Source organism: Phyllostomus hastatus, unplaced genomic scaffold (assembly GCF_019186645.2).
Source record: "Phyllostomus hastatus isolate PE091 unplaced genomic scaffold, TTU_PhHast_1.1 phas_contig_402, whole genome shotgun sequence".
Lineage (NCBI taxonomy): Eukaryota > Metazoa > Chordata > Mammalia > Chiroptera > Phyllostomidae > Phyllostomus > Phyllostomus hastatus.
Genome location: NW_025333873.1, coordinates 17,188,314 through 17,209,138, shown reverse-complemented (window position 1 = coordinate 17,209,138; position 20,825 = coordinate 17,188,314). Strand labels below are relative to the sequence as shown.

Here is a 20,825-nt window from a genome sequence, read left to right as displayed (position 1 = left end):
TCCCAGTCAGGGCACATGCCTGGGTTGCAGGCCACGGCCCCCAGCAACCGTGCATTGATGTTTCTCTCTCTCTCTTTCTCCCTCACTTCCCTCTCTAAAATAAATAAAATATTTTTTTTAAAAAGAGGTTTCCTTTTTCAGTGAATGGAGTTGTTATAATTTTCAGGACTGAACACTGGAAAACAAAGTCAGCCCAATAAAAAACAAGTTTTTCTTTGCTTAGCCTAAAGGATATTATGATGATTGGGCCGGCCAAAAAGTTTGTCACGTTTTTTCCATACCTCGGCTCTAGGGGTGCTTAGTGGTTTTTAACTTCGAAATAATTTTGTTACATTGTATTGTTACAGCTGTCATATTTGCGAGCATTTAAACATGATCAAAATTGGTGAATTTTTTGTGCAGCCATTCTAGTATTGAAGATGGAAGAAAATATGCAACATTGTGGTGTATTATGCTTTATTATTACAAGAAAGGTAAAAACACAACCAAAATGCAAAAAGAAGATTTGTGCAGTGTGTGGAGAAGGTGCTGTGACTGATGGAATGTGTCAGAGTGGTTTGTGAAGTTTCGTGGTGCTGTTGACATTTCGGCCCAAGAACTCTCCGAGGTGGGGCTGTCTCGTGCGTTGGAAGAGGTTCGTCAGCACCCTGGCCGAGTCTCCGACTAGAAGTCAATAGCGGGAGAGAGCTGGCATGCTCAAAATACCCAAATCAACAGAGATATTGGTGAAAATGTGTCTTTTATTTTGTGGGAAAAAATGTGGACTTTTTGGCCAACCCAATATTTTAATAGCCTGAACTTCAACATTTTAACCACTTTAAGAGTATGCCCTTGACGTGGGCGTGCTGGTGACTCTGTCAGCCGAGTGGGTGGTCCGGGCGAGGCTGGCGGGGGCTCTGAGCAGCTCCGGTCTCCGGCGGGACAGACACCGCCGAGCCGCAAGGAGCCCCGCGGCAGCGTGCAGCCAGCCGGGCGCATGCCCGGCCTCAGCCCGGAGCTCGGCCTGCCGGGAACGCCCCGCACGACAGTGCACGCCTCCCACCGGGCTGGGGCGGGGCGGGGGCTGGTGGGCTGCTCACCCACTCCTCGGAGCGGCCGGGAGAGAGCGCACTCGCGCGGAAGAGCACACGCATCGTGCGGGAGAGTCCACGGCTTCTCTCACCAAACCAGTGCGAGCCGCACACGGGTCCTTCCCGGGCCAACCCCAGAGACATGTCCCACGGTCCCACTGCTAAGGGTCCTAACGGTCCCACTCAAGGAGAACAGGCACGTCCTCCGAGGGCGTGCCCCCGGCCGCGCCCCCCCCCCCCCATGCCGTGCCCTCTCGGGCTCCCGCAGGGGGACCTACGCCGATCTCTTTGGAGTCGTCCTCGTCCACCCTCCGCGGCTTCATCTTGGTGTAGTCCACGGGCAGGTCCCAGCAGTCGCCCTCGCTCAGCGGGAAGCACCGGCCGCTCATCGCCGCCTGCTGCTGCGGGGACATGGGCTCCAGCGGCGTCAGCACGGGGCAGCAGCCCTCCCGCGGCCGCTGCTTGTTCATGCTGAGGTCCAGCGTGCCGTTCTCGTCCACCTCCATGTCGGGGTTCTGCGGGCGGCAGACGGGCGGACACACAGACAGACAGGTGACCCTGCGGCCCCTCCCCCGACGGAGCACCTCACCAAGTCCCGTCTCCCCAGGCCCCCGCGGGCGGGTGGGCGGGTGGGCCCTCCGCTCACTCCTGCTGCCCCAGCCGCCTGCGGCCACCTCCCTGCTGGTCAGGCTGCCGCGTGTCCACCGTCCACCCATCCGTCCACCCACCCACCATCACCTGTGTGTGTACACGCACGCACCCACCCTCTGTCCTGTGTTCATCCGCCTGTCACTCTCCCCCTCCCACCTGTCCTCGCCTGTCCTCTGTCGGTCAGGTCTGTCACCCATCTTCACCCCCCCTGCCCACCCCCCGCACAGCTCTGCTTCTGGAAGGAGGCCTGGCCGGAGGAGAGGCCGGGGCACGCCTGACTTCGGTTTCTCTCCACTTCCAACACCTGGTACGAGGTCAGAATTATAATGTGTGTGTGTGCGTGTGCGCACAGAGTATACACTCATCCCTAAAATGACACACTCTTGGAATGGACATACACTTAAACATTCTCGTTCGGTTTCACGGGTGCTAGATGATGCTTCAAGACGTGCAGAGGAAGAAAACAAAAGAACGGGGGTTGGGGGGGGAGGAGCGAGAACTGACCCCTGATTGGACCCCCCACAACGACGCAGAGACTCGTCCGTCCATCGTCAGGGGGGCCACCAGGGCCTCCCAGCGCCCGAGGCTGACGCTGCCGAGGTCACGGCCTGGCCGGCGCTCAGCCCAGCAAACCGGCAGTTCAGTCGCCGGCGTAAAGAACAAAGGAGTCCAGGGCGAGTCCCTTTTTTCCTGAAGGTGCTTTGAAAGGGATCGAGGGTTCCTGCCAGCGCACCTCTCAGGAGGGGGAGGGGGGGAGGGTGTGTGAAGGGGAGAAGGGCAGTCGAATGCCCCGCGGTCCTGGGAGCCCGCGGACGCGGCCGGGCTCCGAGCTGGCGGGGACCCCGACGCCGACGCCGACACCCGGCAGCTCTTCCCTGGGGCGGAGCGGCCGCGGGGAGATGCTGGGAATGGAACCCCATCCCTGGGCTGCTGCCTTGATAAATTACAGTCTTAGTCTGCACCAACTCCTGTCAAAACGCACTCCCAGTTTCCAGCTCTCATACTAATTTACCCTTCACGATGTGCGATTTAATTCTCTCAGTCTTCGTTTAATTTTAATAAAGTGAAAAAAATGATAAGGGTTCACGGTCTTTTCTCTTCTCTTGCTCAAGCCCCTCCCCCGTGGCAGCCTCCCATTTGGCAGCCCTGGTCACCATGGAAACTGTCTGGCCCTGATCCTTCCCCAAATCTAGGGCTAAAAATAGTCACGGGAGGAATGCATTTGCAGCACATGAAATCACTGACCTTCCTCCCTTCACACACACATCACCCTGATGCAGAGCCACTCCGTCAGGGCCAAGGCCACAGAGCGTGGCCCAGCGGCTCCCGGTAATGGACGGGCACCCTTTGATTTCCAGGGGGGAGGGGACAGGCCGGCTCACACGTCCTCTGAGCACGCCACCCGCATCCCGGCCACCCAGTGGCCTCGCCAGGCAGGCAGCTCGCCGCACGGCTGTGTACCCTGCTCCCCTGCCCTCGTCACAGGCCGTGCGTCCCGGGCCAGAGGATCGCGACGACGGCCCCGCCCCAGAGACGGCAGGGCCGAGCTGACGAAAGCCAGCTGCCCCCGTGTGCCCGGGGGTCCCTGCGGAAGTCAGACGGGGGCTTTCTCTGCTCCCTAGTCTGGGTGACCCATCTGGAACGCAGGAAGGCACAGCTCTGCCCTGCCTTTTATTTGACGGCCTTCCTCGGGTTTAAGGTTCAAGGCTTGCTGCTCCTTCAGGGTCCCGGTGCCGCCCGTTCACAGACGTGAGCCTGGGCCTCGAAGGGGACACGGTCACCGACGCGCGGGGACCGTACGCGGCCACCCCTCAGCGGGACCGCGTCCTTCAGCCGCAAAGGACGCTCCGAGGGACCCCCGGGGTCTGCACCGCCGCTGCTCTGGGTCCTGAGGGGCCCGTGCGGCCTCAGGGGTGTGCGGGCCCCGCCCCCTCCCCCCACCGGGGGACCGGCCGCGGGGGGCGGGGGGCGGCGTACCCGAGCGGCACACAGGCCCTGCGGCTTGGCGGGCAGGCTCTGCGGCATCTCCCGGCAGCGGGTGGACAGGTTGAGGATGGCGGTGGCCGCCATGTGGGCCGCCTCCACGTCGTGCGTGTAGTCGAAGCTGCTCTTGCTGCAGGTGCTGCTGGCGCTGCTGCCGCCGCCCCCGCAGCTCAGGCTGCTGCTGCTGCTGGGCGCGTAGCTGCTGGCGGCGCTGCTGCTGGGGCTGCCGTCTTTGCAGAGCCGCTTCGCTGGGGAGACAGGGCAGGGGTGACTCGGGTCCCCGCCGCGCCCGCCTGGCACCCTCCGCCCGCGCCTCCCGCCAGCCCTGCGCGCAGACACACATCGCACGGAGGGCGCGGGGCCAGTGGCGAGCACGCGAGGAGAAGCCCACTGGCCGCCCCCCGGGACGCGGGGCGCGTCAGGCGGACGGGCGCACCCCCTCCCACCATAGCTCCATGCGGGGCTGGGACACGGGGCTGTGGGCAGTGGTGGGCACCCACGGGCCGCTCAGCGCCCGAGAGACTGGCCGCGCCCTCTCACGGGAGGGGCTCACGGCCCAGGTGCAGGCGACAGCTGCTCGGGCCCTGGGTGGCCCCTGAGGCCCCGGGGACCTGCGCTTCGGGAAGCGTCCCTGGGGCTAGGCGTGCCCACCAGACCGTGCGACCAGGACGCCTCTTCCCTGAAGACACGTCGTCCTAGATTCTAACGGGGGGCGGGGGGACCCGAGGGTGAGCGGGGGCTGGCCGAGAGCAGACGCGCGCCCTGTGGGCCGGGCAGTCGGAGATAGAGAGGCGCACGGCCAGCGCCGCCCGGGGCCCCTGAGTGCTAAGAGCGCCCCCCACCCCCCCCCCCCGAAGCAGGGAAGGAGCCCTCTGGTGGCCGACGGTTCACGAGGATAAATCCGTCAGCACCGCCAGGGTCGTCAGCGCCCCGAGGCCAGACTTCCCCCGAGTCCTGGGAGTGGGGGTCACGCACAGGTGCGCTGCGGGGGGGGGGCACCGGCAGACCCCAGAAGACACCTCCCTGCAGCGTCCCCAGCGAGCCGCCCGTGAGGAAGCACAGGCCTCTCTCGCTGCTCCTTTCCCTGGAGAGCTCCTGGCTCCGCGGGGCCCAGACTGGACGCGTGGGTGGGCACGAGGGGCCTGGGGCTGGCGCAGGGCGGTGGGGACGGGGCTCCTGCCGGGCTGCGGCCGCCTGAGCCTGGAGCACGGACCCCGTCTGCATTCCTGCCGAGGGTGGGGGGGGCCCGCGGCCTGACCCTGCTTCCACACGGGTCCCCAGACTGTCACCGGCGGGTCTGCCACCCGGGCCCCGCCCCGCGGGGGCTGGCACGGTGCCTTCCCCCGACGGGAAGAGGCGGGCAAAACTGCAGGTGACAGAACACACGTCAGCAGGCAACAAGGTCTGTCACCGCGAGCAGCACCAGGGGCCGCCCCGGCGCACCTGAGCCAGACACAGACGGAGAAGGAACTAGGCTTCCCTGAAAGACAACTCTCGAGTCTGCACCGGAGCCCGAGCCTTCCTGACGGACGCCGCGGACCAGGCTCACGGCTCCCGCTGGCCGCGCGGTGAGGAGGCCAGCCGCCGACCGTGCCGCGGCCCCTGGGCAGCCCCCGAGCTGCACCTGTGGAGCAGCGGGTCCACCCCACACTCACGCCCGACGCCCGAGCAGGGGTGACTCAGAGGTGAGTTACTTCCCCGCTGCCGCCCCTCTGGAGGAGCTCAGCCGCGGGGGCCAGTTACCGCGCTTGGGCGTGCGGGCCACGGGGCCTCCGCCCTCCGTCCTGCGCGAGTGAGCCTTGGCCCCGCAGCACAGGGCACGGGGTGGGCGGCGTGCTCCGCGCGGGGCACAGAGGGCCCCCCAGGGGCGAGGGAGCAGGGCCGGGGCCCCCACGGAGCCTGCCATACCCTCGGGGAGAGGGCGGTGCCGGGGCGCAGCCCGAGACGCTCGCACGTGTGCAGAAGGCGGTAGGTCAGCGCCACTCGCCCCCTTGTAACGAAGGTGGGGACACGGACGTCCTCGGAGAAATAAAACCAGAAGGGGTTTCTGCCCTACTGAGGGCTGGCCACGGGCTCGGGGAAAAATGCAGCCTGCAGCCGTGGGGGAAACAGCAGTTCTGTCCAGAAACGAGGGAATTTCCATTCCTAAAGCAGGCCGGTCACCGCATGTCCAGCGCCAAAGTGCAGCCGGCTCTGGGGACGGATGTGCACCCCCACAAAAGCACACCCCCAAAGACCCCACCACAGGGTGCCCGGGGGGGTGGCCGGACAGATGCATGCCCCCCCCTTCCCCCCCCAACTCCACTCCAGATGCAACTGGGACAGATGGGCCCCTTCACTGAGCGTTTTGATCTAAATGCAAATCAGAGCCTCCATACTTCGAACCTGCTGGGCGGTGAAGGCCCTGGACCCTGGTTTATCTGGGGAACCTTCACAGAGCCCTGGGGTCAGTGGGCTGCGGCTGCACTGTGTGGACACCAGGGGGTGATGCAGAGCCGCAGGCACAGGGACTGCTTGGCCCCTGGCCCCAGGGGGCACCAGCCCCTCCTCCCCACAGAGGGAACCCCAGCAGGGGGGGGGGCGCGGGGGAAGCCCTGCCCCACCCCCAAGGGCGTGGGCGTTTCCTTTGGCAGCAGGGCTGGTCTCAGCCGCGCGGGCCCGAGCAGCCGGCAGCCAGGAGGAGCCTGCTGACACCCGTCCAGGTGCCAGCGTGTCACCTGGCCCCACGGGAGCTGCGGTCCCCCTGGCCGGGCCCGCGGCCCACCCCACAGGGAGAAGCGCCCCTCAGAGCGGCGGCCGCCCTTGCTGGAGAAGGAGAAACCGTGCGGCGTCCGTGCGGGTGAAATACGGTTGATAAAACCAAACACAGCAAACCCCCCTCCCAGCCAGGACCTGCTGTGGGACCTGCTCTGCCCGCGGGAGGGAGTCTAACTGCCCAGGTGCCTCGCCCTCCCGGAGGCGCCCGCCGTCTCCCGCATCCGCGCATCCCCGAGAGGCAGGGATTTCTGCTCGGGCGCCACGGGAACGCTAAAGCTCGTGACGCCGGACCCGAGTCAGGGGCGCCGGCCGCTCGCCCCTGGGGTTGTCGACTGAGAAACAGCAGCAGCAGCAGCAGCAGCCAACACAGCCACAGCCGGCTGGCGTAAACGAGTCAACATTACCCCTATCTTTTTTTTTTTTTTTTGTCAGATTGGCAAAGACGTGTTTTCGGTGCACTGCAGAACCTCAGCAGTCAGTTTGTGGGGGCCACGGGATGGCCCCGGTTGGAGCCGCTGCTCCGGGGAGAAGGTGGGGGCGCCCTCACTCACGTCCCGCGGGCCCGGGAAGACCAGGCAGGACGGGACGCGGCTCACGGGTGAGCTTCCCGAGGGTCCGTCCCACCCGGGGGCCTGGCGGCCTCCGCCTCTGGGTCTGCGTGGGCACCTCTGTCGCTCGCACGGGGGGGCCCAAGCCCGGGTGCGCGTCTGGGGGGGGGCGGCGAAGGGGCGTTCCTGCAAGGCTGCCCCTCAGGTGACGCCTGCGTGCAGGTCCCCTCCTCACGGGGTTTAACGTGCCTGACACGAGAGGGGCCCGTGGCTGTCCTCCCCCACTCTATCCCCCCTTTTCTCTCCCCACCCCTCTCTCTGTCAGCCTCAGGCCGCCTGCCCAGCCCCGGGGCCGCCGGGTGCGAATCTGAACGCGGGGCCCCTCACTCTGCGGGAGCTCCCAGGCCAGCGGGAAGACCAGGCCCGGGGCGTTACCCGGGAGGGGACCCAGGGCTGCGTGTGGGGCAGCGTGGGCTCCCCCTCCCACACGAGCGGACCGGGGCATCGGTCGTGAGGAGGGCGGCTGAGTGCAGGCGGGGCAGCACCTGGTGGGGGAGCGGGGGGCCCTTCCAGCGAGGGGCTGGCGGGGGGCGGGGGGGGGGCAAGGAGGACCAGCCCTGGGGACTACTAGTGGGGGAGGGCAGCTCCCTGAGACCCTGCCCTCGCCCCCGAGGCCCGGGCATCGGCAGGACAGAAGACAGGAAGGAGGGGCCGAGGGGAGGACGGGGTGTTGAGGTCGGGGTCGGAGAAGCCGAGAAAGGCCGTTCAGGGGGCTGTGGCTGTGGGTGTGCAGCCGCCCGGGGGGGCCGGCAGCCGGCCCGGGGGGAGACCGTCAGTGCCGGCGGCTGGGCCTCTGCCCCAGCCGCTCCGCCCCGCGCCCGAGGGGGCCAAGAAGGGGGCGGGGCATTTAACTCGCGAGCACCAACATGCGAGTTTCACAGCACGTGTGCACGTCACAGCATCTTCTCGGGTTCCCCCGCGCATTCGCAGCTGGAAGGGCTGTTCCCGGCTCCCGGGGGAGCAGCAGGCTGTGCCGGGGTCTGGGGGGGGCACCGGCCTGGCACCCGCGGCGGGGGCAGGCGCGGGACCCTGGCTCGAGTCCCCTGCCCTCCCCCCGCTTTCCCTCCGTGTCCATTCCTGCACGTGGACCTCGGGTCTGCGTCTCCCCGCCCCCACGAGGTCGTCCCCGCCCCGTCCCTCATCTCACGGGCGGCGCCTGCAGCCTCGCCGCCCCCCCCGCCCCGAGGTCCCCGCTGACCCGCGGGTCTGTGGCTTCTCTCTCTCCCTCTCTCTCTCCTCCCACCCCTGCCCCGACCTTCCCCCCACTGCTCGTGAAGTCTACCCAGCTGTCTAACACCGGCCGCTGGGCAGAGCTCGGATGGGCTCCTGCCGGCACGAGGGACGCCTCGGCTCACTGTGCGCGAGCGTCTCTCCCTGTCTGCTCTCGAGCCACAGGCCCTCTCTGGACCCTTCCCACCAGGAGGGGAGAATGGACAGACGGGCAGTAGACAGGCAGACAAATGCACAGACGGATGGACGGGAAGGTACGTGGGTGGGCGGGTGGATGAACGAATGGGTGGCGGAGGAGCGCACGGACGAGTCACGGGCGATGGATGGCGGGTGGGTGGATGCTGGGTGGGTGAATAAATAGAGGGGTGGACCAGACAGGCAGGTGGACAGACAGACAGCCACCGTGCGTCCCTGTGCCGCGGGCTTCCGCTCATGGCGGGTGGGGTCTCAGTGGCGCTGAGTGGATGGTGGGAGAAGGGCTGCCCTCCCTGTCCCTCTGGCCGCCCCGGGGTGCCACCCCCGCTCCCAAGCACTGCCCCCCCCCCCAGCCCCCAACACACACGGCAGGCTTATTTCACTGTCTCTTTTCAAGGAGCGAGGACCCGATTCCCTGTGCACCTAGAGCAAGTCTCGGGGGCACGCCTGGGCAGAGGACCACTGGCTGCGGTCCTCTGTGGGGTGCCCCACTCCCCCCCCCCGCTCCCCCCGCCCGGGCCGGGCCCAGCCGAGCACCCTCAGCGGGCCCCTCCCAACGCCTGAGACGCCCACCAGGCGCGTCTATGGGTGAGAACCGGGGCCACAGGGCTTCTCTGCAGGGCACACTCAGTGCGACGAGGGTGTCTTTCCTGTTTTCTTATTTCCTTGGAGGCCTAATAGTGACGCTTTTCCTCTGTACCCCTGTTTTCTTGGGGGTCAGCTGGACAGCACGGCTCTGCCCACGCTCTGACGACAGGTGCTCCTTTCTGGGCAGCGAGAGTTAACGCCAACAACTCACGCAACGTCCACCCCCTCTTCAGAGTCCTGCCCGGGTGGCCCCGGCAGCCCGAGCGGGTGGGGCGGGCGCTGCGCCCTCCGCTCTGCCCTGGGCACGGACGCGCGGGAAGGTGGGCGTGTCCAGCATCACACGGCGCCCACCCACTCAGAGAGCCGGGACCAGCCCCAGCAGGTCCGACTTCTGACTGTCTGCCGGGCGCCACCACCGCCCCGCACAAGTGCTCTGCGGGCCCCACCGTGGCCGAGGCCGAGGCCGAGGGGCCCGGCCACAGAGCGCGGCGGCGGCGGCGGCGGGAGCAGCCAGTCGAGGGCCGCGTCACAGCATGCGCAAGGCCAGCGCGCTGGCGACGGTGCCAGCAGAACCCTCAAGTACGTGGCTTCAGGTCCTCTGATCTTTCATGTGCAGTTAAATGAACAAAGTTATAACAAAACCCGAAGCTGGGAAATTATTATTACAAAATAAACAAAACGCGATAATTATTTTCCGTTGTCCTGTAGGTGACTCCCTCTTTTCCATTGGTACCTTTGTTCCTACACGTTAAGAATTGATACATGCAAGGATAATCGATATTTGATATATCAAAGAAATACTAAGTTCTATTCACTATACCAATTAATTGTCGTCAAGGCAAGGAGCACCATGAAAAGGTTTCAGAACTCCCCGAGCATCCAGCTTAAATGAACCTCGGCTGTGATTTTAACGAGCTTTTCCAGGAAGGGGCTCGAAGGCCCCCCAAGACCGGTCTCCCCGCCTCTGCTGGAGACGGGGCGTCACGTGGCCCCAGACGGCCAGTAGCGCCGCCGGAGGAGCCTGTGTCTGGGCCCAGAGCTTCAGACACGGCCGGTTGACGAACGAGGTGAAATCACAGCAGTGCGGTCGCCCCCACGACCCCCCACAGACCCGGAGCTCTGGGAAGAGCCAGGCCGAGGTCATGGCTTCCCCCACCCCACCCCGCTGCGGGGGGGGGCTCCGACGGCCTTGTTCCTGGGGAGCACAGGGTTTGGTGGGAAGACCCCTTGGCTGTGGCCTGCCGGTGAGTGCCGCGGTGGCCCCGAGTGCGCCAGCGACACAGGCACGTCCCAGCAGGGCCTGCTGCCCGGGGCGCAGAGGGGGCAGGCCAGGGTCCCCGCCCGCTGGAGGTGCTGGGTGACAGCAGCAGAAGTCACCCGTCCCCAGCTGCGCAGGACGGTCGTGGGGACTTTAAAAAGGCCACCGCCCGGGGGATACCAGGCGTTCTGGCTTGCCAGGGGTGGGGCGCAGCCTGGACACTAGCATTTCACGGCTTCCCCGATGGCTCCAGCCAGGGTGCACCCTGGGCTGAGACGGGGGCAGGGGGCACAGGCCTTCCCCAAACTGCCCAGGACTCGGGCCGCCGCCGCTGCCGCCGGCTGTCCCGGCTCGGCTGGGCTGGGCCGCCTGTGCAAGGGCGTCCACAGGGATGAGGACACGGCCCCGGCCACCGTGGGTGGGAAGCAGACGAGCACGGCTCTCTGTCCACCGCGTGGTCCCCGCCGCCCCCCCACCCCGAGGACCCTCGCGATGAGCCCGGGGGCCCCCGTGGCGTGTGCTGCCCTCTGGGACCCGGCGAGCGGCCGCATGCGGGGCCGGCCTGTAGGACACGGGCACACACAACAACAACATCATCAACGGCAAGCGCGACTCTCGTGTAGAAGAGTGTGCACCTCCTACCATCATATCCTTTGGGGGATATGTCCCTGGTTTGCACCTTGGGAGCTATGGCCCGCTTGCCGTAGGTGTGGCCGTCGTAGCCGCCGTACTCAAACGAGGTCTTGGAGTACTTCTCCAGCTCCTTGGCCAGGTTGGAGCGCGGCGTGGCGGTGGGGACGCTGTTTCTGTAGCCGTAGTGAGGGATCTCCAGCTGCTTTACAAAGCACATCGGCCTGTAAGCAGACGAGAGACAAGCGACAGCTGGCTCTCCCGGGGCCGCGGGGCGGGCCGGCCGCGGTGCGCCCGGGGCTCGAGGGGCGGCGCGCGCCGGGCCGGTACCTGAGCACGCGGTCAGAGGCCTGGCTGGACTTGGCCACGTCGCAGCTCTGGTGCTTTTCCTGGGCCTTGGCCAGCTTCTCCGCCGCGGCGATCGGGCATCCGGAGAGGCTGCAAGGACAGGCAGGGTCAGCGGTCTTCCCAGGCGGCTCTGTGGCACACCCGCCCGGCCACCCCCCCAACCGGCACAGCCAGACCCCAGGCAGGGGCGGGGGGGGGGCCATTCCCCAAACTGAGCCTGCTTTCCCCACGGCCGGGACAGGAGAGCTGGCGTGTCCCCGCCTGTCCCCAGCAGACAGGGCTGCCGGCCACGCCCGGTGTAGAGGGCACTCTGTTCTTCCCAGACAGCCAGTGAGTTTCGAGACGCTCCAGGGAGTGTGAGCTGGTGCCAATGTCTCTGGCCACAGGCTCCGTTTCGGGTGTGCAGGGTTCTGCAGAGGAGGGCTCACCACGGGGGCGGGGGGGGCCGGGCCTGAGCAACGTGAGCCGGGCTCTGCCTGGCACCGGGGCCGGGAGTCCGGACTGGCCGTGTGAGTGAGCCCCACAGACCTAGCACATGGCTGCCCCCACCCCCCCCAGCAGAGCCGGGGGCGGGCGGAGGCCCTGGAGGGCTGCCGGGCCCTGTTTCAGAGCAGAGTCCTCACGGACGAGCCCCCCAGTCTGCTCCTCTGAAACCACGGCGCCTGTGGTTCCCACGGTATTGCATGGCCCCGGGGTGCAGGCCCCCGGGGCCCTCAGTCTGCGTGCCTGTGTCTGTGCGAAGGTGGGGCCGAGGGGCCAGCGTGGGAATGGGCTGTCGAGGCGTGCCCAGCATGACCCTTGAGCCCCTGCCCCGCCCGGCCCCTCCTGCGGCTCAAGCGCAGGCCGCTCTGGCTCTCGGAGGTGGGGCTGCTGCTTGTTTCCTTACACATTTCCCACAAGGAACCGGGTTCGCCAGTCGGGACAGCGAGGCCTCAAGCGACGCTTGGGTGGTCCCGTTTAGGGGCAGGTTCACGGGAGCCGCGAGGCTGAGGTGGGCTGTCAGACGGGAAACTAACTGCCTTCCACAAGGACGCCTCCGGCTGAGCCCGAGGCGACGCAGCAGAGGCCGGACGCAGGAGGGGGGGTGAGGAAGGTGGGCCTGGCCTGGGGCGCGGGAGGGCAGCGGCAGGTCGGGAGAAGCTCAGCCCCCTGGTGCTGAGCCGCACGCCACCCCTTCCCGACGCCTGCCTGCCTGGCGGTCCGCACCGGGACGGGGCCGGGGCAGAGTCGGGGGGCAGCCGCGCCGCGTCACGTGCCTCACAGCCCTCCGGGGCCCTACGCCCCCTGTGCCTGGCGCCCGGGACACGGCCCCTCCCGCCCCCTGGGGGACAGGGGAGCCTCGGCTGCGTGCTCTCCGGGTCCCCTCCCACCTCGGCTGCTGCCCCCCGGAGTGGCACCTCCCAGGTGGGCGAGACAACGAAAAGCCCGTCTGAGCAAGGGGTCTAAGCACCGGAGCCCCCGAGAGCCAGGGGACCGCAGCCTCCGGCACGGGCAGGGGACGCGTGGGTCTCCGGAGGGCCGCCGGCAGGGGGCGCGGCACAGCACGCGGGCTTACCTGCGGTGCGAGTTCCGGTTGCTGTTCACGTGCCCTCGCCCCGTGCAGCCCGGAGTGGGACACTTGAGGACGTTCTCGTGCATGGCCAGGACTTCACGGCGGGGGGGGGGCAAGCAGAGAAAACAGGGCAGCGTTAGCACCTGGGGGTGGGGGGCAGGTCCGGGAGCTGCGGGGCCCGCGGACGGCACAGCCCCACAGACGTGCGTGACGGCGTGGTGGGGACACCCGTGCCTCGTGTGCGTGGTGTGCGGGGGGGGGCCCACTGGGTGGGGCCGGGGGGCGGGCCACGAGGGCCCCTGGTCCTGGTCCCACACCCGAGCCCGTGCTGCCGCCTCAAACACACGCAGCGTCACGAGCGCCGTGGACAAGAGTAAACAGAGAGGCCCAGACCTTATTTTTAAGTCAAATGCGTTAAGTAACGACTTTCCATCTGGACTGGCCAGAGCTGGGCCGCTGAGCCCGTGAACCAGCAAGTGGGGGCTGCATGACACACGGCGGCCGTGTGCCCCCGGCAGCAGCCAGCCTGCCCGCCTGCGGCGAGCTCACGGCCCTCGTGGCCACGGGCCTCCCGCCTGGATGAACAGGCCACTGCTCCGGGCTGTGGGGGAGGCAGGTGGGCGTGAGAGGTGCAGGTGGACAGGCGAGAGAAGTGACCCGTGACACTGGCCCCAGCACAACTGGCCACCGCCCCCCGGAAGCAGAGCGGCCGGAACCTGGGGGGACCTTCCCTGCGGGTGAGCCTCACCTAGTGCAGGCGGACATGGAAGGCCCCCTCCCAGCAGGGGCTGCCCAGATGAGTCACAGGGCTCTGTTTTCTGTAGCCTTCTTCCTTCTAGAACAATCTCCCGTCCCCTGAAACGTGCACAGCATGCACGCTGTCCCACGTGACTCCAGTTTACTCCCTGAGCCTGCACCTCACCCCCGGCTCCGGGCCGTCCCTGCGGTCTGGTCGCCCCTCGGTGTCTCCCCCGTGGAGTCAGGGGCTGGGCTGGCCCCCTCTGGGGGGGTGGGCTGGCTGGGAGGGGGCAGGGACACCTCCCTCCGGGGGCACCTGGGCCCCACCCCCTGGGTGTCCGCGGGCTCAGAAGAGGCAGGGTCTCTGTCCCCACATGGGCTCTTCCCCCGCCCCCGGGGTCCCGCCCCACCCACGGTGCCGTCCACTCCGGACTCCCCTACTCTGTGACCACCCTGTTGAAGCGTCTCGCAGACCCCGCCCACGGCACAGCTGCTCTCGGTCGGACAGCACCCGCCCTCCCTCTACGCCGGAGGTCCCTGCAGACCACCCACCCCTCACGCCTGTCTGCGGTGCAGACCGCCCACCCCTCACGCCTGTCTGAGGTGCAGACCCGGCGTGACGGCACCTCTGTGCCCCGCCACCCAGTGGGACCCCTGCCCCCTGGAGTCTGCACGGCCTCTGCCTCCTCCCCACACCGCCAGCCGGTCCTTCCCCCTGCTCTCCGGCCCCCCTCCCGGACCTCTCCAGGCCTCGGGCACCGCCCTCGCGTGGGGGACGGGGGCGGAGACACTGTCCTCGCCGGGTCCCCCGTGTCCTCTGACTTCTCTCCACTGCCCCCCGCCCCCCGGCTTCGCCCTCCCGTCCCTTTGTGTCCTGAACTCCCGACTGCGGCTCCGTCCAGGCGACCTCACCGCGGTGTCCACTGACCCCACGGAGGGCCGGCCGCACAGCTCCCACACACCTGCCCGTGTCAGTGGCCTGGCGGCACTTCCGTGTCCGTGGGACAGAGGTAGCCTCCCCGCGCTGCAGCCACCTGGCCGAGTCCCCCGGTGCCCGGCCCCGCCTTCCCCTCCCACTGTGTCTCCCCCTCCCGGGAGCCGGCCTCCCCGCCCCGCCGGCCCCTCTCGGGGGTGCTTCCTGAACCCGCCCCCCTCCCCCTCCCTGCCACCTGGCTCCGCCAGGCCCGGTCCCTCGCCCGGGCTGCTCCGGGCGCTCTCGTGAACGCCAAGTTCCTCCTCCCTCCCACGGGACCGGCTGACGCAGGGCGGCCACCGCCCCGGGGTCTCAGGGCCGCGTCTGCGGGGGCCGCATCGGCCCGTGCGGTGTCCTGTCCAGGGACCCAGGCTCCCAGGGGGCCAGGGCTGGGGGCGCGGCCTGCGGAGCGGCCTTGGCCCGTGACGCTGCGCGCAAACGGGGCTGCAGAGTAAGTGCTCTGCGGGGTGCTCTGCGGGGTTCAGTGGGAGCGTGACGCCTTCCCACTCCAGAGGTGCCGCGAGGAGTCTTACGTGAACGTGAGCAAACACTGGGGAGGCCCCTGGGGGGGTCAGTGGTGGGGCCGAGGACCGGGGGGGTCCGCGTGAGCCCACCCAGCGGGCGACTCGCTGGAGTGCGGCCCCGTTTCTGCCGCAGCTCGCCTCGCCCGTGGAAACGTGGAGCCGGGGGCCTGTGGGCCACGAGGAGGAACCGCTCTGTTTCCAGGTGGACACGCGTGCCTCAGAGAGAAACGGCGCGAAGACGCTTTCTCTCACGAACGGGCGTGCGGCCCGCGACCTCCTTCTCGCTTCTCGTTCTGCAGGCGGGGGGCACGGAGCACCGGGCTGCAGCCGCGTCCGTCCGCGGGGCCGCGCCGGTCAGCGCGGGCAGGAAGGGGGCGGGGCTAGGCCCCAGTCTCCGTGGAGACCCGCGGGCTCGCGACCCAGAGGGGCGTGGCCCCGAGCCCGCGAGTTCCCTGCCCCGGCCGGCTCGCACGTGTCGGGGGGGTTTGGAAAGGACGGGGCGTCTCCCGCTGGCCGGGCCCTGCGCTCGGCCTGGAAAGGCGGCGCGGGGGGGGTTCTGCACGCGTTTCCCTGGAAACGGGCCAGCGCTGCCCGCGGGCCTGGAGGGCGCTGGACGAGGGCGGGCTGCGAGCGGAGCGCCGGGCTCAGGGGCAGTGGCTGCGGCCGCCCAGGCGGTCGCCCTGGTCGGGCAGCACACGGGGCGGGGCGCCGGCGCCCACGGCCCTCTCGCCCGCCCCCGGACGCGGGCAGGAGGCGCGGCTTCGCTCTCCTCAGCGCCGTCTGCAACCCGGAGCCAGGGGAGCTTCTAAGTGCGCCTCACCCGAAAATGCCCTGCGCGGCCTGTGCTCTCAGCCTCACCTAGCGCGAACCTCTCTGGGCTCCGACAGATTTGCCTCTGGTGCCCAGAGTCAGCATTTTAACGGGACCGGGCTCACAAGCCCCCGTGCACAGCCGGCCGGTCCTCTCGCCGCGTCTCCAGCCCAGCAGCCCTGCCCTCCTGCCCCGCAGCTGCATCCCAGACACGGGGGTGGGGTGGGGGGGGGTGGGGGGGGGCCTGGGACTCACATCCCCACGGTCCCACCGCTAGTTCTTCCTGAGCGAGGGCTCCGGCCGTCTGAAAACGGCGGGCACACTTCCCGTGCTGCGCGAGCGGGAGCCAGGGAGAGTGCGCTCTGGCTCAGCTCTGCAGGGAATTCAGTTGTTTCACGGGCACGAAGCCCAACTGATGGACACAACCACGTGGGGTCAGGGCCCGCCCACCACAGCCTCCGGACGGAAGACTTTGCTGTGCGGGGGCGGTGGGACGGCCGTGACACGGAACAGACCTTCTGAGTGGCACGCAACAGGACGCGGACATCCATGCTGATTCGCAAACACGCAGCGCCCCAGGGGGCCGGGCGGCCAGACTCCCCGGGGGTTTCCTCGGGGCTCCCGGCCCCTGCGTGTGGGGGTGGGGTGGGGGGGACATGCAGCCGGCCTGCCTTCAGCACTGCAGCCCGGGAGGAGGCGGGGAGGGTGGCGGCCGGCCTGAGGGCCAGAAGCAGGCGGGTGAGAAGCCAGGCCCAGGGCCCAGGCCCGCCCAAGGGGCAGAGGGGCACACACTGCCCCCCCCCCCAGGGGGAGAGGTCCGGAGCCCGCCGGCCCCCACGAGCGCGCCAGGGCTGGGCGGCCGCCCTGTGGACGGACGGACGTGACGTAGGCGAGAGAGATGACCGAGAGGGCGGCAGGCGTGTGTGCGGGGGGCGGGCGGCACGACTTACTTTCCGGGGGGACCCTGTCCTTGTGCGGGCATCCGGACAGGCTGCGGTGATGCGGGTACAGCCCAGTCACGTGGCCGGTTCCGTCACAGCCTGGGGTCGGACACTTGCTCTCTTTCTTTTCTGCTCTCGAGGGATCTAAAAGCGACAACAGGTGTCAGGAGAGTGAACCCTTTCCCCCCTGGAGACACACGAGATCATTTCACACTCGGAAGAGACCTTGACAAACACAGAAGTGAAGCAGGTGTCGGGAGACAGGCTGCGACCACAGGCTTTTGCGTGGCTCTTTGGTTTGGGGTGATTTTTGACCCGAAAAGTGTAATCACGAGTCATGGCATGTTTTACTTTCTGTGCTAAAGAAAACCAACGGCTGTGCCTCCCCGAACTCTCCGTGGTCTCCCCGTGTGTTACACGAGGAGCTCGGAGACAGCGGCGGGCACCGGGATGCGGCAGCAGCCTTCTCAGAGCGCAGACCTCCCGCGTCGCCCGCGGGCAGGCGGATGCCGTGCGGCGCTGGCTCCTCGGCCGCTGCGCCCGTCTGCGCCCGTCTGAGCGCCCTGTCTGACTGCAGACACTGAGGTGTGCGGGTGTGCCGGTGCCGAACGTGTCCTCTGCAACACTGGCCGGCAGCACCTCAGTCCAGGGGTTTTCTGAAAGTGAGACGCACTCTCAGGAGGCCCTGCAAGCCGGTGACCCGGGTGGTGGGAGCCCTGCCCGACCCGGGGGATGCGCAGTCAGACCGTCCCGGAAGCTGCCGAGTGCCTGCCTGCCGGGGCTTCTCCCAGCGCCCTGGGGCCAGAGGACGGCCCCCCGACACCGAGTTGGGGTGGCTGCCGCTCTGCGGGGGGGACAGGGGCAAGGGGGAGGGGCCAGAGGCAGAAGTGCAACGGCATTGCTCAGAAACTGCGTCTGCACCCAGGACCGGCCCCGTGCGTCAATGTGCAGCCCCGGCGGCAGTTCTGGGGTGGAGCTCAGACCCCACGGCGCCGCGGCGTGGGAAGCCCGCTGCACAGATCACCAGCCGGCAGTGACCAGTGTGCCCTGGTCCAGGGGACACCGTGGGTACAGTTTCTTCTAGGTACTCAGTACTGTTACATGAATATCTCATTAATCAAGCCAATCGTGACTGTTGAAGAACATGTTTTCCTTCTGGTTAGGAATTCATTTTATATAGAGGAAAAAGCTTGGTTTAAAAATTTTAACATCTCACTGACTTTTTCTGAAGTCATTCACGAAAGTGGGAATGGACAGAGGACTTGCAGGGCCATCTAAAGGTTCTGGTGTGTCTGTAAAGGGCCCCCTCCCTTGAACTAGCATCCCACTCCGTGCCACGTGTCTCTTCCAGGTTCTGCGGTCTCTCGAACCCGTGCTGAGGCCCAGGGAGCGCCCTCCACGCGACGGGCAGCCACTCTCGGCCACTGTTCGCAGACGGCAGTCCCTGGACACGGGTCTGAAAGCCGGATGCCGTGGCTTCAGCTCTTACACACGCAAACCCAGAGCCTAGCATTTCATGCCTTCGTGAGCAATTTCACAATAACATTTGTGTAATTTAATCAATGCAATTATAAAAGTGTAAAGGAACAGTTTCAAAGGAAAGTATTGATTAAGAGCATAAACGAGAGACATAGTAATTTATAACGATAAGCTAGATATAAACGGCTTTTAAAGGACCAAAAGCAAATCATGACTACCACTCATCGTCGAGTGACCCTTTCCCATCAGGACACGTAACACCCACTGTTTCGCAAAGGGCCTGGGGTCAAGGGCAGGTCTGTGTGAACTCGGTGAGGCTCCGCCTGCCTCGGGTTCTGGGGGGTGGCAGGGGCCGCTGTCCTCTCGATGCGCGAGCCCTCGCCACGGCCCCCCTCACTTCCTCGCCTCTGCCAACCCCCGTCCGTCTCCGAGGCACACATCGGAGCAAACACCAAACCACCCGGCAAGCAAACAGACCGACGGTTCAACGGAAAACCGGGCCGCGACATCCAGAAGAAACCTGGATGGATGCTGGGTTTAGCGGCCCCCGTGCCCCCTTCCTAGCGGGTGCCGAGGGGGAAGCCAGGAGTTTCACGCTGGACCTCTGGTTCCCGGCTGAGATGGACACGGGTCCAGCTGGGAGGGCTGCTCACCCACCACGTACATCGTTGTGCGAGGACTGGACAGAGCCGGGCGCTGGTGCCCATGGCCTCTTCACCTTTAACGAAACAGCGGCAGCTGGAAACAGAGACGGCTTCACAGGGACTGCTGGGACGTGCCGATGAGACACCACCCCTTTCTCAAGGAGGGCCCCCCTCCCTGCTGCTCTGGGGTCCTCGCCCGGCTGCATGCACCGGGCTCCGACACAACTGGGGGCGTCTCCAGAGGAAACGGGGGACCAGTGGGGCGTGCTGCAGGAGGGAAGTGAGCCGCTCTCCGTAGGACCCGGCCCGAGAAAACCGGGCCGAGGCAGGAGCCCCTGCTTCCCGGTTCACTTAAAAAAAGTCCGACTCCACAGCCCTCCCCGTTCTGGGGAAAAGGCTCATCTCAGCCTCACTGTTCACGCCCTCCCTGTCCTGTCTACTTATGGGAACCAGGCGGCTCGAATTCCGATTCTTACTACAAACAACAACAACAACAACAACAAACCACCGAACAAACCCAGAACGACAATAACGTAACCGAGTGAGTCAAACCCACAGAGAGCCCTGGGTGTGGTGGGGCCACAGACACCGGAGACGCGGTGCCCAGTGCGCCCACACCCGCCCTCCTCGGTGCCGAGGGTCCCCTGCGCACCGCTCCCAGGCCGTCAGTCAGCGCTGGCCCAGTGCCTGCGTGCAGCCAGGAAAGCCTCGACGGGGGACACTGCTGCCTCCCAAAAACGCTGAGCTGTGGTCCCAAGCGTCCACCTGACAAGCTCTTACGGACTCCGCCACGACCACGGCACCAGCACACCACGCTCGCCTGGAGCGCCAGCCCTGCCTCCCGTGCACCTCGCCCTGGCGGGCTGCCCTCCACGTCCCCGAGTCGACCTGGGCGCTCCGGCCGGATGGAGCACCCGAGGGCCTCCGGCTCAGTCTCGTCGTGAACGGGGTTTGGGTCTCTCGAGGCCCAGCCCGCCGCGGGCTGCGTGCACACATCGAGAGGAGAATACGCACCCACGTCACAGCAGAAGAGGGGGCTCTTCTGACTGTCTGGCACTCATGCCGCGCAATTCCGGGGGCTCAGGGTCAGACCCACAGGGAGGGGACCCGGGGCTGACAAGGACTGGGATGACACACACAGCCCGGGGCCTTTGTGGCACTCGTGTGGGAGGACTTACGGAATCGCCGAATTTGTTCCTGGAATTGCTCCCTACCTAGTTCTGGAGGAGCCTCTGACGGACTCGGGCAGAGCGCCCCAGTTCTGCGAGGGGGGCAGCGGGCGCCTGCCCCCGGGGAGGGGGGGGCCCGGCTGCACTGCAGTGGGGAGCCGACCGCTCGAGCTGGAGCCGTCGGCACGGGGACTAACGCGTGCGGGCTGAGCATGGAGAGCAGCGCCAGCCTGCGCCCGCAGAGTCCACGCGTGCCGGTTCGCTGGGACGGCCACGCCGGGTGGGTGTTTCCCAGTGAAACGAGCGTGACGACGCCCCCACGACGCCGTGGAGCCGGCGGGGGGGGGTGAGTGCCGGTCTCGGCAGGAGACACGCCGCGCCTCGCACGCAGGGCAGGGGGGCTCCCATCACAGACGCCCTCGCGTGTGACTAGCGTGCCCTCGCGTGTGACTAGCGTGCCCTCGCTGCCCTCGTCTCACGGCACCCGCCGCTGCGTCGCCGCTCTGTCTCGACCGGGGGCGTGTCCTGTGGGGGAGGCTTTACCAGCCACTGTGTTCGGTGGTCCCTTTGGCCGCCGGGGGGTCACCTGCCCGGAGCCTCCCCCGCCTGGCTGCCCGCTGCGGGCGCCCCCTGCTCTCCGAGCGCGGCCAGACCGCGGCCACAGGCCCGTCCTCGCC

At 67.2% G+C, this 20,825-nt stretch overlaps 1 protein-coding gene across 7 annotated transcripts in view; it reads right to left on the bottom strand.

Moving 5' to 3' along the window:
* Positions 1-20,825, bottom strand: part of MYT1L (myelin transcription factor 1 like) — a 321,839-nt gene that overhangs the window by 43,099 nt on the left and 257,915 nt on the right. For all 7 annotated transcript variants that reach the window (XM_045844646.1, XM_045844649.1, XM_045844650.1 and 4 more), the window contains 6 exons: positions 16,866-17,000; positions 12,874-12,964; positions 11,301-11,408; positions 10,983-11,194; positions 3,699-3,952; positions 1,349-1,585 (listed from right to left, as the gene is read on the bottom strand). In XM_045844646.1, the coding sequence (XP_045700602.1) occupies positions 1,349-1,585; positions 3,699-3,952; positions 10,983-11,194; positions 11,301-11,408; positions 12,874-12,964; positions 16,866-17,000 (1,037 nt within the window). The remainder of the gene's footprint in view (positions 1-1,348; positions 1,586-3,698; positions 3,953-10,982; positions 11,195-11,300; positions 11,409-12,873; positions 12,965-16,865; positions 17,001-20,825) is intronic.